The sequence below is a fragment of the Bos grunniens genome, chromosome 8 (genome assembly GCF_055505025.1).
Source record: "Bos grunniens cultivar Pamir isolate PY7600 chromosome 8, Bosgru_T2T1.0, whole genome shotgun sequence".
NCBI lineage: Eukaryota > Metazoa > Chordata > Mammalia > Artiodactyla > Bovidae > Bos > Bos grunniens.
In genome coordinates this window covers 103,287,015-103,301,047 of record NC_141172.1, presented here as the reverse complement: position 1 = coordinate 103,301,047, position 14,033 = coordinate 103,287,015, and the positions used below count along the sequence as shown (strand labels likewise).

The following is a 14,033-nucleotide window of genomic DNA, read 5'->3' as shown; positions in this document are numbered from 1 at the left end:
GAACTTGAAATATTTTGTGTAAAACTTTAATATTTTATGTTTTATGCTTTTATATTTCATATGCCCATGTGTGTGTGTGTTGTCCACTTTATATTTGTGAAAACGTTTTTCCTACCTACTGAATATAGGGCAGGGGTCCAGTCTGATCTAGCCTTGCATTGGAGTTGGACCCCACAGATACCGAATATGCTTGAATAAACAGATCTCTTGCACACAGTAGGTGCTCAACAATCGTCCGTATAAACACATGAACTTGAATGTTAGTGCGTGCAAGAAGGGACCTCAAGGTTTTAAGGTAGAAAACTGAGCCTGAGGCATTTAACATTTTAGGGGCAAGATGTTGATTATTTTCCCCCAGAGTTGTGAATTAGCTTACTGGCCAGTTGCTCCAAAGCGATCCAGATGACCATGCCTCGATCGTGGAAGAGAACAGTTTTTGAGGTACACCCTTCCCCCCCCCGGCCACCTGCTGGAGAAGTGGGGGTAACTCTCATCAACCCTGGAGCTCCTCCCACCCCTAACCCCCACTTTCACCCCTTTCTTCCCTGGGGCTAGACTGTTTCACCCCGTCTCCAGGCAACCGCCAGGCGCGAGGCGGGACGTCATTTCCTGAAGAGCCCGCGCGGGGCGGGGGGGGAGGGTAGAGAGGGGGAGGGGCGAGGGGCGGGGCCTAGACTGGGCTGGCGACGGCGACGGCGACGGCGTCGGAACTCACTGGAAGATCGGCCCCGGGCGGCTCAACAGTTCTCAAAGTCCCGGCTCGCGGCCGCGCGGCTCCGTCTGCGCGCGGGCGGTGCAGGGGCGCAGGGGTCCCCGGGCTGTTTGCATCCCGGGGCTGCCTTGGACATGCCTCGCACCCCCTGCCGGACGTCCGCGCGGCTCCACCGGCTGCGATCCTGGAGACTCCGGGTCTAGAGCGCCCCCACCCCAATTTATGACTTCGGGGTCCCCCAGCCCGAGAGGAACAGGAGTCCCGGCTGGGGGAGCCCCGGGTATGGTGTGACGGGGCGGTCGGCTTTGCTGCACCCCTCCTCCCGGCTCTGGCCACTCGTGGTCTCTGTGCCCCTCAGAATGTAGCTGCTCTCTCCTCGTCCCCTCGGACTCCAGCCGCAGTCTCCGCGACCTCCGGGCTCCAGCCGCCAACTCCTTGTCCCTGGGGACCCCGCCGCCGTCTCCGCCTTGCCGGGACTCCAGCCGCTGTCTCCGCGTCCTCTGGACTCCAGTTTTGCGACCCCCTCGGTCTTCGCGCGCCTGGGAATCTAGCATTGGTCTCCGCGATCCCGCCCCGGGATTAAGGCACCGTTTCCGTGCCCTCCAAACCTAGACTCCAGCCTTCTCCAGGTCTTCCCGGATCCAGCCCCTGTCTCGGCAATCCCCCGGCGCCCCCCCACCCCGCCATCCTCAGCTCCCAGACCCAGACTCCAGCCGCGATCTCCGCGCTCCCGGGATCCAGCTGTCGCGCCAGTGCCGGCGAGTGCCGCGGGTGTCCCACCGCGCGCCCCGATTCCGCCCGGGCCTCGGCGGGGAGATGAACGCGCAGCTGGACGGCCTGTCGGTGGGCTCGTCCTCCACCGGCTCGCTGGGCTCGGCGGCCGGGGCGGGCGGCAGCGGGGGCGCGGGGCTGCGACTGCTGTCTGCCAACGTGCGCCAGCTGCACCAGGCGCTGACCGCGCTGCTGAGCGAGGCGGAGCGGGAGCAGTTCACGCACTGCTTGAACGCCTACCACGCGCGCCGCAACGTCTTCGACCTGGTGCGCACCCTGCGCGTGCTGCTGGACAGCCCGGTCAAGCGGCGCCTGCTGCCGATGCTGCGGCTGGTCATCCCGCGCTCTGACCAGCTGCTCTTCGACCAGTATACGGCGGAGGGCCTCTACCTGCCCGCCACCACCCCCTACAGGCAACCCGTCTGGGGCGGCCCCGACGGCGCGGGGCCCGGGGAGGTGCGCCTGGTGAGCCTGCGGCGCGCCAAGGCCCACGAGGGCTTAGGCTTCAGCATCCGCGGGGGCTCGGAGCATGGCGTGGGCATCTATGTGTCGCTGGTGGAGCCGGGCTCTCTGGCCGAGAAGGAGGGGCTGAGAGTCGGGGACCAGATTCTGCGTGTCAACGACAAATCCCTGGCCCGAGTGACCCACGCTGAAGCCGTCAAGGTAGGGCTCTGATTTGGGATTGACTTCGGGGCAGAGTGGCGAAGCACCTCATATTAGTAGTAACTCCATGCTGTGTGTCCTTAGCCAAATCGCTTGACCTTTCTGGGCCCCGTTTTTCTTAAAAGTATTTCCTTAAAACACGAACATCTAGGGTTTTTTGAGCATATAGATACCAGGCACTTGGGACATAGTGATGGGCGAAAAGACAGGGACCCTGCCTTCATGGGGCATAAAGGTTAGTGTGCGGGAGACAGGCGTTATCAAACGCTCCTGCAAAGGTATGATTCCCACGGAGTGGGAAAAGGATTCTTATGAGCTTTAAAAGAGGTACTGTGTCTGCTCGGCATATGGTTAGTAATCAGTGGGCGAGCTCCCCTTCTGCTGTTGTTATTCTCATTATTCTGGAGGCTTTTGCTCCTGAAAGTTTTGTGAACTCCAGAGTGGTCCAAGGAGGCTGTGCTGGTGAGCCACTGAGGTCTGGCCTGACCTTCTGTTTACGGACCAGGCTGTGTATCCTGGGACAGGTCCCTCAGAACCTCTGGTTCTCCATTTGGACCGTAAGTGTCCCTAGCCTTGATGGGGTGTTTGCCTGAATGCCAAGAATGAATCTCCCACCCCCTGGAGAGTGGTTGTGCTTTTTGTGTCTGTTAATTGAGAAAAATAACCTCATGGCAACTAACTCTTAGGAATTTAACATGCTCTTTAAAGGACTGTGTGTGTTTGCTAATCTCACGCCCAGGGCTGTTGAAAATCAGTTGAAGTATGGGACAGTGTTTGGTTTATGTGTGGATTCAGCGATGCTTTGCAGGTGCATGCCCTGCGCATGCGCGCGAACACACACACACACACACACACACACACACACACACACACACACACACACACTCACACACTCACACACTCACACACTCTCACACACACACTCACACACACACACACACCCGCCTTTGTGTCAAGAAGTGAAGAGTTTTGGGGAAAAGGAACAGTGGCACAGTTTGCTTCTGCAAGGAAAATGCTTCCCAGGGGATTGGGCAGGCTTCTGACCCAGCTTCTCACCACCCATCCCTCATCCAAGTCTCTGGTCCCCTCCATGCAGGTGTTTGGACTCCAGCGGAGGGACCGCAGGCTGCTGGGAAACACTCAGGCAGCAGAGGTCCCTGGGCTGTTTCCCATGTCTGTTAATGACCTGTGACCAGGTGCCTCTAGAGCTCATTTCCTGACTGTTCACCCCGGGCACAACCATCCTCTGACCTTGGCTTCCCTCTGCTTCCTGACCTATCTGCCCCTCAGGGAGGCCCCTGAGGATTTTAGAAACTTCCCTGCTGCTCCCAGAAAAAAGGCTGACGAGTTCACACTGCTTGGGGGTACTGAGGATAAAGCTCCCTCTGGGTTTCCAGCAAACATCCTCCTCTCTGTCTCCTCCCCACCCCCCAACAGTTCATCTCTTCCCATTATCTGACATTCCACGTATTTTAAAAAAAGAAATAGTCCATTAGCCTTTGATCCTGAAAGGTCTGGAGTTCCCAGATGACAAATTTTTACTTGAAAGATATTTGATCCAATGGTCATTTATAAACGTGGATTCAATTTTAGTGGCAGTTTAAAAGGACTCGGGTAGCTTAATCATCAGGAGGTGATAGACTTGGGAAAGGCCTCAGGAAACCTGGGCGTTAAGAACACCAAGTGCCCCTTCAGTTCCCACCCCAGACTCAGCCACGCCTCTGAGGCTGGAGACGCTCCAGAGTTTCCGTTCTGCCCTCCCCATCTGTCGATGGCGCCCTGCATCTTCTCCCCAACCTCCCTCCACTACACCAAAGTGCTGCTGCCCCCGGGCACCAGGCCTTCGCTAGTGTGTTTATTCTTGTTGCCTCCGGAGTCAGACCTAAACTCACTGGGCATAGCTTTTGAAGCTCCAGAACTCTCCTTGAGGAAGGGAGGGGTTGATCAGAGCGGAACAGCCCTTGGACAGGTGGGAGCCAGTGGGAGCCAGGCAGTTCCTTGTCCCTGAAACTTTCCCTGCACAGGCTGGGGAACACCATCCTCTTAGGTGACCCGCTTCCTCCCGGCCAACGCCAGACGTGTAACCTGCCTGGAACACACCCCTTTGGACCCTTCAGAAGCAACAGGCAAATGAGCAGCTCTGTGTCACCTTAACTCCAGGGACGAGAGGGGGACGGACTTTCCATGGGTGGAATTTAAAACGGAGGAGGCGGAACCTCATCTTGGAGGCCTCAGGAGCCCTAGGCATGCGGGATGGGCGGGGATTTCAGGGACAGTTTAGAACACGTGCAGCTATTGACACATTTCCACAAAATTCAGGGTGCAGAGTCCCCTTAACTGAAAGTCCCCCAGCTTCTCTAAACTGGGAGGCCCCAGTTTGCTGCCCTTAATCAGGATTTCTGCACTGCCAGCCCCTCTTTAAAAGCTGTGGTGTAGGGATTTTTTAACTTCGGGTTTTATTCAAATGGCATCAGTGTTTCTGCTTCTGTCCTTTTCCTGTTCCAGGATACCACATTGCCTTTAGTAGGAGATATGTTTTCCTTTGTCCTCTTCAACTGTATTCATTTATTTTTTGCTTCCTCCCACAGTTTTATTGAAGTGTAACTAACTGGCAAGTAAAAACTGTATATATTTAAGGTGTGTTGTTGCATGCTAAGTTGCTTCAGTCATGTCCTGACTCTTTGCGACCCTATGGACTGTAGCCTGCCCCGCTCCTCTGTCAATGGGATTCTCCAGGCAAGAATACTGGAGTAGGTTATTTAAGGTATACAATGGAATATGGGATATTTGATCACCTTTATATTGCAAAATGATGACCACAATTAAGCTAATTCACATATCCATCACTTTACATGTTATTTTATTTCTGTGGTAAGAACACTTAAGATGTAAACACTTAGAAAATTTTAAGAATACAATTTAGAATTATTATTAATAAATGTGGTCACCTTGCTGTGCATGAGATCCCCAGAAGCTACTCATAACTGGAAGTTTCTACCAATATCTCCCGTTTTCCACCAACCCTAAACCCTGGTAACCACCATCCTCCTCTCTGCTTTCGTGAGCTCAACGTTTTTATATTCCATTTATAATTGAAATCATACAATATTTTTCTGTGTCTGGCTTGTTTTACTTAGTATGTCCTCCATGTTCATCTGTGTTGTCACAAATGGCAAGATTTCCTTTTTTAGTGGCTGAATAATATTCCGTTGTGTGTAAATAGATGCCACCTTTACCTTCTCTGTTCACTGTCAGTAGACACTTGCCTATTGAGGCAATACGGCTTCAGTCTTAAATCTTTATTTTTCTTCTGCAGGTAGAAAGGGGGAAAAGATCCTCTGAGCTTCTCAAAGGAGAGATTGTGCGCGTGCACACCTGTGTGTGTGTGTGTGCGTGTCAAAAGAAAATTAAATTTTAGAAATCAGGTTACTTAATAGTTTATGAATCAGAGAGGGTCACCTCCTCTCAGTGAACAGAGGAGATTGAATATACAAAGGTTCTTCTACTTCTCTGTCAGACAAATCAAGTATCCACCATTACAGCGAATTTAAGGAGGGCTTTATCCTCTGTCTGCTGAAGCTCCCAGCCCTCTCTTGAAGCCTATTTGCTAAATCAGCAGTGACAGGCGCAGATAAGGCAAGCCATTTACTATTTGCAATTATGTTGAAACGTTGGATTTTTGAGAAGTCTATCTTGAACGAACAGGAGCCAAGCCAATACTAACAAAAAAGAAGACCTTTCAAAGATTTTCAGCCAAAAATGCTTGATAAATTGGCCATGAAGTCCCCAGGCCAAGGATGCTGTATTGGACTCTGCGGCACATTTGCTGTGTGACCTTGGGCCAGTCACGGACCCTCTCTGGGTCCTGGGTGGATGAGCCAGGGACTGCCCGAGGTCCCTTCCAGCCAGACAATCTGTGGTTTGCTTCATGTGTACCACCCAGAAGGCATTTAGAAGTCTAATTCGGCGGGGGTTTCTTTGTTCTTTTGGAATTGCTTTCGTTTAAGGCAGAGTAAAGGAAGTTGGCTAAGGATTGGGAGACAAGAATCTTGGCACTCTTGGGTAGCCTGCTACGAAATTAAAAAAATGGTGGGTTACACATTGTGCTGATAGGAACTTGACCGCTCTCCTCAGCCCAGGAACACTAGCCCTTGTGACATTCCAGGGTACATGAGAAAGCGACAGTTAGATTGTGGCACACACAGCACCACCCTGTGAGTATTCAAAATCAAATTCACTCGCGCTCTTGGCTTGCTTTCTGAGTCCCTGATTCATCGGGTAGTAGAAAGGGAGGGGTATCTATGTGTTACTGGGATGTGTGTATGAATGCCTGTGTTTCATCTCGATAAAAATTAAACAGCTTTATTACAGTCTCTGAATTTCCACCCCCCACCACCGCTGGGTATATCCAAGGAGCATATTAGAATTTGAAATGTTCCAGAAGTTTAAAGCAGGGGCTGGCCCTTTCATTTAATTAGAGTTATCCCACCCCCCCTTCCTTTGCATAATAACCCAGGGAGAATCTGCCCACCCCCCCTTCCTTTGCATAATAACCCAGGGAGAACCTGCCCATAATAATATGTTATTGTATTTGGTCCGGCACATTCTCAACGACACATTTGTCATTTTCACATTGTACACGGTTAGCTGAAGCCATGACAAATTATTGCTGCTTCCAACTTGGTGTGTGAAACGCAGCTCCTTCCCTATCTCATTCCTGTCTTCCAGTTTGGAAAACCCTGGCTAATGTGTTCATGGGGACACACAGACTTTCCTTTGGCCCTGCATTCATTCTTGGGTCCTCTGAGTCCTGCCAGCCATGACATGTTGAAAGCTCACTATTAATAAAACCTTTATTGAATAGATGTTTGCTTGCTGGATCCAGAGTGTGATGCAGTACCTTGGGAGAGTCCATTTCTTTAATTTAACCTTATGTATTTATTTGGCTTAAGTAGATCCTGAAGGCTTTAGAAAATGATGGTGCCTTTCAACTGGTTATTTACTGTTCAAATCAAAGAAACATTTTGCAAGGTAGAAGAGAACACTTTTTTTTTCAGAATTGTTATTTTTATAGTAGACGATTCCTGCCTCCTGACTTAAGCTGGACAGGAAAGAGATATAGTAATCACTCCAGCGCCAGCTTCTTGTTTCTCTGTCACCCCACCCCCTCCCGACCAACGGCAATGTTTATTACCTGCCACAGATTCATCGTGTGGATGGAGCTGCAAAGATAAGTATGATCCTTTAACCCTCGACCAATTGGATTCTGTCCGTGTTCTTGCCTCCCACCTCTGCCTGCCTCAAGCCACACGGCACACAGCCTGTATGCACCTGTCAAACGCTCGCAGCCCCTCGCCTGCCTGTCTGCTCGTGCTCACCGCACACAAGCTTCTCCGAGCCGTAATCCTCCCGCCGTCCTTCAGAGGGCTTTGCACTGAAGCAGTCATCCATGGGGATTAGGCTCCAACTGGCTTTCCCGCAAGGTTCTTTGATGACCTGGAAGGACAGCGTCTGGTGTCCACCGTTTAGGGACTCCAGACCAGAGGCTCTGATGGGAAGAATGGCATTTCATGGCTAGAGGTAGCTGGAGGCTGCAATACAGATCTTTCAAAGCCAATTCTTTTTCTTTCTGTTTCTTTAAAAACCCCCAAGCAAGAAACATCAGTTTCTTGCTGTTAATGTAGAGCTCACAAGGACTTCTAATTGCGCCCCCCAGGGTGGGGGCCACCTTTTCAAGATTCCTGGGCTGCAGACATTGCCATTTTACTTTTCCAGCAGGGCGGATGGAAAGGGCGCAAAGAGCAGGAAACAGACTCTGCATTCCACTCCCTGCACTCCTGGCGTCACTGCAGGAGGTAGCCCCCTGGGGCTTGTATTTTAACTTTGCATCACCGGAACTCTGTCGGGAAGAGAAGAGGCTTAGTGTGTGCCTACACTGCTTCATGCTTTCTGCCTCCCAGGGGAGGCAGGGAAGTCGGGAGCCTGGTGCTCAAGGAGGTAAAACTGACTAGGCTGGAGTCACCAATGGGATCAGGACTTCAGTGGCCCTTTTTCCTTACCTCCCTACCCTGGAACTCAGCCCTAGGGTTAAACAGCCATCCGCATAGAAGGCAGTGCCAGCCCCCTGCTGGAAGGCAGGCAAAAGGCACATTTTGTGCCTGACATTCAGGGTGTCTTTCAAAGGCTTCATTCGACCAAGTGGGGAGTCTGATGCTCACACGTCCAGAGAAAGCAGCATGTTTTAGTCCTCCTGTCTTCAGGCACAGTCTTTTGTCCACAGGCGCTCTGAACAGCGCTTACTGCACCCAGGCTGGTACTTGGAAATCAGAGATGAATGTATACAGCCTGTGCCCTCAGGGAGTCATGAGGGAGACTTGGAACTACTCATTGGCACAGGACACCAAGTGTTTTAAGAGCTGTGATGCCGGCCTGCCTCTGCCTCCCTGCCACCCTCTCCAAAGGCATCGCCCGCTCCCGCACTCCCCCGCATCCATCCTCATAACCTGCTTCAGTTTCCTTCAGCACACTTGTCACTACTAGAAGGACATTTTAACTGTTTATCGTCTGCTTTCCCCCCTGTGCGTAAGCTCTGTGAGAACCGAAATTTGATCTGCATTGCTCACTCACATACCCCAATACCTCCACGGTGACCGGTGCAGAGTAGGTGTTTTAATACATAAATAAATATTTGCTGAATGAATGGAATGCTCTTACTACTAATGCCATGCTGGAGAGTTCAGGACACCTTGGTTCTTGAGTGTAATAGCTTAAGAAAGTCTGGGGGTTGCAATGTAGTGGGTGCTGAATAGAAAACTCAAGGAAAGCCATCAACTCTAGTGTCGTGTGCCAGGAAATCAGCTGTGTGGCTGCAGGCAGGTCATGTGACTCTCTGAACCTCAGCTTTGCAACTGTGAAATGGGCATAGCTACCGCAAAAGAGTTGGACATACCTTAGCCACTAAACAACAACAGCAATCTCCCACCTGCCTCCTTCCCAGGGCTGTAGGGATCAAATGACTGAACAAGTGTGAAAACATTGGTAAGTAGGAAACTGTTTCAATGAAAAGTCTTTAAAATAGTGTAGTCTGACTTGGTGGGCAATAGTCTTTCCCATCCTCTACCCTCCCAAGTCTACCTTATGAGACCCCTTCGGTTATTTAATTTGTCATTTTGCTCTTAATTTTAAAATCACATTCCCCAAAGTGGGTTATTTTCACAGCCTGACTGTGTGAGCTTCCAAAATAGAACCATTTATGCATTCTGAAGCAATCAATGAACCAATTTCGGGTGATGAGATATATCTTCTGTATCTTCTGGTTTTTTGTTATTAAAAAGAAAAAAAGAAACACCGTTCTGGCGGGTTTCAAGAAACCTCAGCATTTTAGGTGAAGGGCAAGTTTCTGTTAATCACATGTGTGTTTCAAAGCTGCTTTATCTGAGAATGCATAATTTCTTTTTTTTTCCCTTCTTCTTTTCCAGTCCCTGCCCCTTTGCCTCCTTCCCCTTTGAGAATTTGTGTTCCTGCTGCTAAATTGGCTGTGGCTTTGCTTCAGCTGGCAGCCAGTTTCATAGTTATTTTTCCTCTCTACCTGAGTTTTCATAATATCAGCATCCTCTCAACTTTGAGTGCAAAGCAAATACATCAGCCTCCCATAAACAGGTCCCAAGATGTCCTCTTTACAGGACTTTAAAGATGCAGGCTACAGGGAAGAAGAGAGTACAGTGACATCAAAGGGTGTTTTCAAACACCCAGGAGTTGGGGCCTTAGAAGAGGTGATTCACAAATTAACAAGCCCCCATTGTTTAGTTGCTAATTCGTGTCTGACTTTTTTGCGACCCCATAGACTGTAGCCCCACCAAGCTCCTCTGTCCTTGGAATTCTCCAAGCAAGTATACTGGAATGAGTTGCCATTTCCTTCTCCAGGGGAGCTTCCCTGGCCAGGGATGGAACCCATATCTTCTGCACTGGCAGACAGATTCTTTACCACTGAGCCACCAGGGAAGCCCAGCAAGCCCCCTAGGTAATTCTTAACCACTCTGAAGTTTGGAAAGCCTGTCTTTCTTTTGGATTCCATCCCTCCTCCCCTCCCTACCCCCATTTATCCACACAAAGATTTGATCAGAGACGTGGATCCACCCTGTCCCCATCTTTAACTATTTCAGAGCACAATCCCAGATGCGCAAGGTCAGCTGATAAATTGGAAAATCAAGGGAAGGGAGGTCTGTACCCAAGAGGCAGCTTTTGGAGATGGACCTGGGTTCATCTGAGAGTGTACTTGGCTGTGACCTTGGGCAGCTAACTCCCTTTGCCTCTCTGTGACTCAGACTCCCCCACCGGTGAGCCCGGCTCACTGCCCTCACGAACAGCTTACTGACACTGTTGCACATCAAAAGTTTGAGAAATAAGGCCATGGAGGTCCCACTGCAAGAAGTGAAATGAAAAATGTTATCGACTGAATTTGCTTGGCTTTGACAGTTTTTTGTTGTGCCTGTTTTTTTTTTTTTTTAAAGCAAAAATATACTTGGCAGAAAATATTGGAACTTGAGGCTCTCGTGTTCCATCGTAACTGTTTGAATTGCAGGGTCATTTACTAAATGTAATCAATGTTCCCACGTAGACAGAGTTTCTTTAAAAATGTATTTGCTCCTATCTGGATGTCAGCATCTGCGTTTTCATTTTGCAGCAGTCATCAGGCCCAGGTGTTGAGTGGAATTGTATGTCTCGACCTCCCTTAAAAATGTGGGGAGGCAAGATAGATGCGTGGCCCAGAGGCCAGTGTGTGACAGCCCCCCGGTCAGCTGCGTCCCCAGCCTTGTTCCCCAGCATCCTTCCCTGATGGGCTCCCCAGGGGCCCTGATGAGGAGGTGGAGGAGATAAAGCTGTTTGCAGAACCCATTTAAGCAGTTAATACAGGTGAAAGTGGTAATTTGACAACAAGGGCATCCACTCTTAAACAATAAAAAAAAAACCCTCTGCAGTTGATTTGAACCACTTCTGAAATGGTGTTCTAGGCTTCACTAAGAGGTTTCTGATTAATAAGAGAATAGAAAAGTGATCCAGCTATCAGAAACTGCTCGCAAGTCCTTCTTCCATTTCTGTCCTCCCAGACCCAGATAGAGGGTGTGGGGTCCTGTGGTGTGTCTGGACCCAGCATCATCTTTATCCTTTTCTTCTTCTCTCTTCTTCCTCCTTCCTGTTTCTCCTTGGGTTCCCCAGCCTTCTCCCAGATTTTTTCCCCAACTCTCCTGAAGCATCTCCCCCTTCCAAGAGTTCTTCCAAATCCTGAGATTTTTTAAGTCAACGGGGCATGTCAGAATGTCCAGGTCACCCACAGATTCCTTCCTCTTTCTCCCCAAATGTCTGTCTCTTCACCCATCTTCTACCTGTGTCGTCTCTGAACAGGATCTGTTCCTCCCTTTAGTGTATTTATTTTTACTTATGTTTTCAGCTCTTCTGTATTATTGGCCTGGAAGCCCTGGCTTATCTCTGACCCTCTGATGGCACCTCTCTGCTGTTGTTCAGTGGCTCAGTCGTGTCCGACTCTTTGCGACCCCGTGGACTGCAGCACGCCAGGCTTCCCTGTCCTTCACCATCTCCAGGAGCTTGCTCAAACTCATGTCCACCAAGTCGGTGATGCCATCGAACCATCTCATCCTGTCATCTCCTTCTCCTCCTGCCCCCAGTCTTTCCCAGCCTCAGGGTCTTTTCCAATGAGTCGACTCTTTGCATCAGGTGGCCAAAGTATTGGAGCTTCAGCTTCAGCATCAGTCCTTCCAATGAATATTCAGGGTTGATTTCCTTTAGGATGGACTAATCTGATCTCCTTGCAGTCTCAAGCATCTTCTCCAACACCACAGTTCGAAAACTTCTCCACGATCCCTGTTGGGGATTGCGCCTGCTCGTGGTGAGTTCGACTCTCTGGCCTGACCTCTCTCCAGCAGGTCTCAGACCACTCCCCCCGACCCCTATCACCACTGCCAAACGGCAGAGGCCTCCCTGCTGTCCACCTGTCTGTCTCCCATCTTGCTCATCTACTTGCCAGTCCATTCCGCGTCCTGGAGGCAAAGTGAACTTTAGAAACTTGGGTCTGCCTAGCGCTTCACAGTGGAGCTGGGAACCTGTGGGGCAGAGGCCGAGCTCCTGACCCTGACGTTCGTGCTGCTCATGAGCCGATCCTTTCTTACCCACAGACAGTCCTTTTCCCCAGCTGTGCCAGAGTGTAGTTCACACTTGGTCAGACAAGCAGCAAGGGTCCGTTTCTCTCCACCCATGGTCTTATGGCCCCTGTGCCTCCCCCTAGCAGACCTGCTGCCCACAGGCAGCTACTCCATCTATGGGAAACCTTCTCTTCTCCCCTCTGCTTCCTCTGGGTGGTGGCCTCCTTTTCTCTCATCATTACAGAGTATGTATTTCCTAGTGTTGCTCTGTGAACAATAATAACCTTTGTACATATAAAATTCATTGACCATTACGACAGCCTTATTAATAGGCACCACGTTTTTCACTTAATTTTGCAAAACTGCCAAGAATTTGTCACTTGCCTGTTGTCACCAAGATGGAAAGTGGCAAAGCCAGGATTTAAGCCCAGGTTTTGTCCATTTGAGGGACTGTGACCATCACCCCAACACCAGAGAGAGGGAGCAGCCTACTGTGCTTGAATCTGGGCTCTGGAGTCAGACATTCTGGGTTCCAAGCTCAACTCTGCCACTTTGGACCTGTAGGGTCTTGAGCAAACTTCTTAACCTTTCTGATTTTCAAATTCCTCTTCCATAAAATTGTGATGGAAAGAGTAGTCAGATGGCAGACAAGTTACTAAGCTTCTGTGTTCCTTCTCTGTTCAATTTCCTCCATATTGACGGCCTTACAGGTAACATACTGAAGCACCGCGCATATCTATTCATTCGAACACTGAATGATTACCCACTGTGTTGGGGTCTGTTTTCCTGCCAAATGATGTTCTACTTGGTATAAAATATGTAACACAAGATGCTTACAAGCTTGCAGTACCGAGCACACTAATACGTATGGCCACATGGAGGGTCTTCTGTGTGGCTCCAGGAACTCTGCCGGGGCTTCGCATACTGACTTTTCACAGTCCCCAGGGAGAGGAAACAGCATCTGGAATAGGAAGTGATCGGCCGCCTGCATACAGATGGGAGGTGGCAGGCCTAAGATTTGAACCCAGGTCTTTCTGCCTCCAAGGCGTTGCTCACAGCCACTGCCCTCGACAGCTTCTATTAGTAACTGAGAAGCGGGGTGCATGAGCCGTGGTGCTGGTCAGAGCTGGGTCAGTACATGTACGTCTTTCCCCCAGTTTTTTCCACTTAGCAAGAAAAGCCACAAGGAGCCAGACAACCCAGGCCGTGGCCGCCCTACCCTTCCCAGGAAGCCTTTACGCGTGTCCTTTGCTGGATGGCAGGCACGGAGGTGGCACGGCCACCTGCCCCTCCTTGTCCCTCCTCTCATCCCTCTCACTATGCCCTGGTCTTTGACAGGATTTTATTTTGTGCATTGTCTGTGGAAATTCCTTAAATAGATAACTGTGACCTCAACTGCACCCCCATTAGGATAAACCCGTAACTTATGAAATCATCTCGCTGACTGGTGGAGGCTTGAATCTGTCTTGCTGTCTGCCCTCTGGGCAGGATGAGGACAGAGTCTGCCGGGCCTTGCGTAGAAGACTGGTGGCTGTCAGCCCCATCGCGGACTGGGCGCATCAAAGGCCGTTTTCTTTAGCTCATAGGAAACATGAGGAGCAGAGGAGTCTGTTTGAGCTTTTAAAATACCAATGTGTATGTGTGTGCACAAGTGTGTGGGTTTTAATGACCTAAGAGAGATAGGTTCCATTTAGAAAACTTAGAAACCCAGAAAAACACAAAGGAAGAAA

The 14,033-nt window shown here is 50.1% G+C and overlaps 1 protein-coding gene across 7 annotated transcripts in view; it reads left to right on the top strand.

The window, feature by feature from the left end:
• The first annotated feature begins 697 nt into the window (after positions 1–697).
• Positions 698–14,033, top strand: part of WHRN (whirlin) — a 91,989-nt gene continuing 78,653 nt past the window's right edge. For 5 of the 7 annotated variants that reach the window (XM_086413866.1, XM_086413864.1, XM_086413872.1 and 2 more), the window contains exon 1: positions 749–2,146. In XM_086413866.1, the coding sequence (XP_086269992.1) occupies positions 1,529–2,146 (618 nt within the window). In that variant the 5' untranslated portion in view covers positions 749–1,528. Of the gene's footprint in view, positions 2,147–14,033 lie in introns of all 7 variants that reach the window. The other 2 variants (XM_086413865.1, XM_086413863.1) reach the window with 1 other exon arrangement.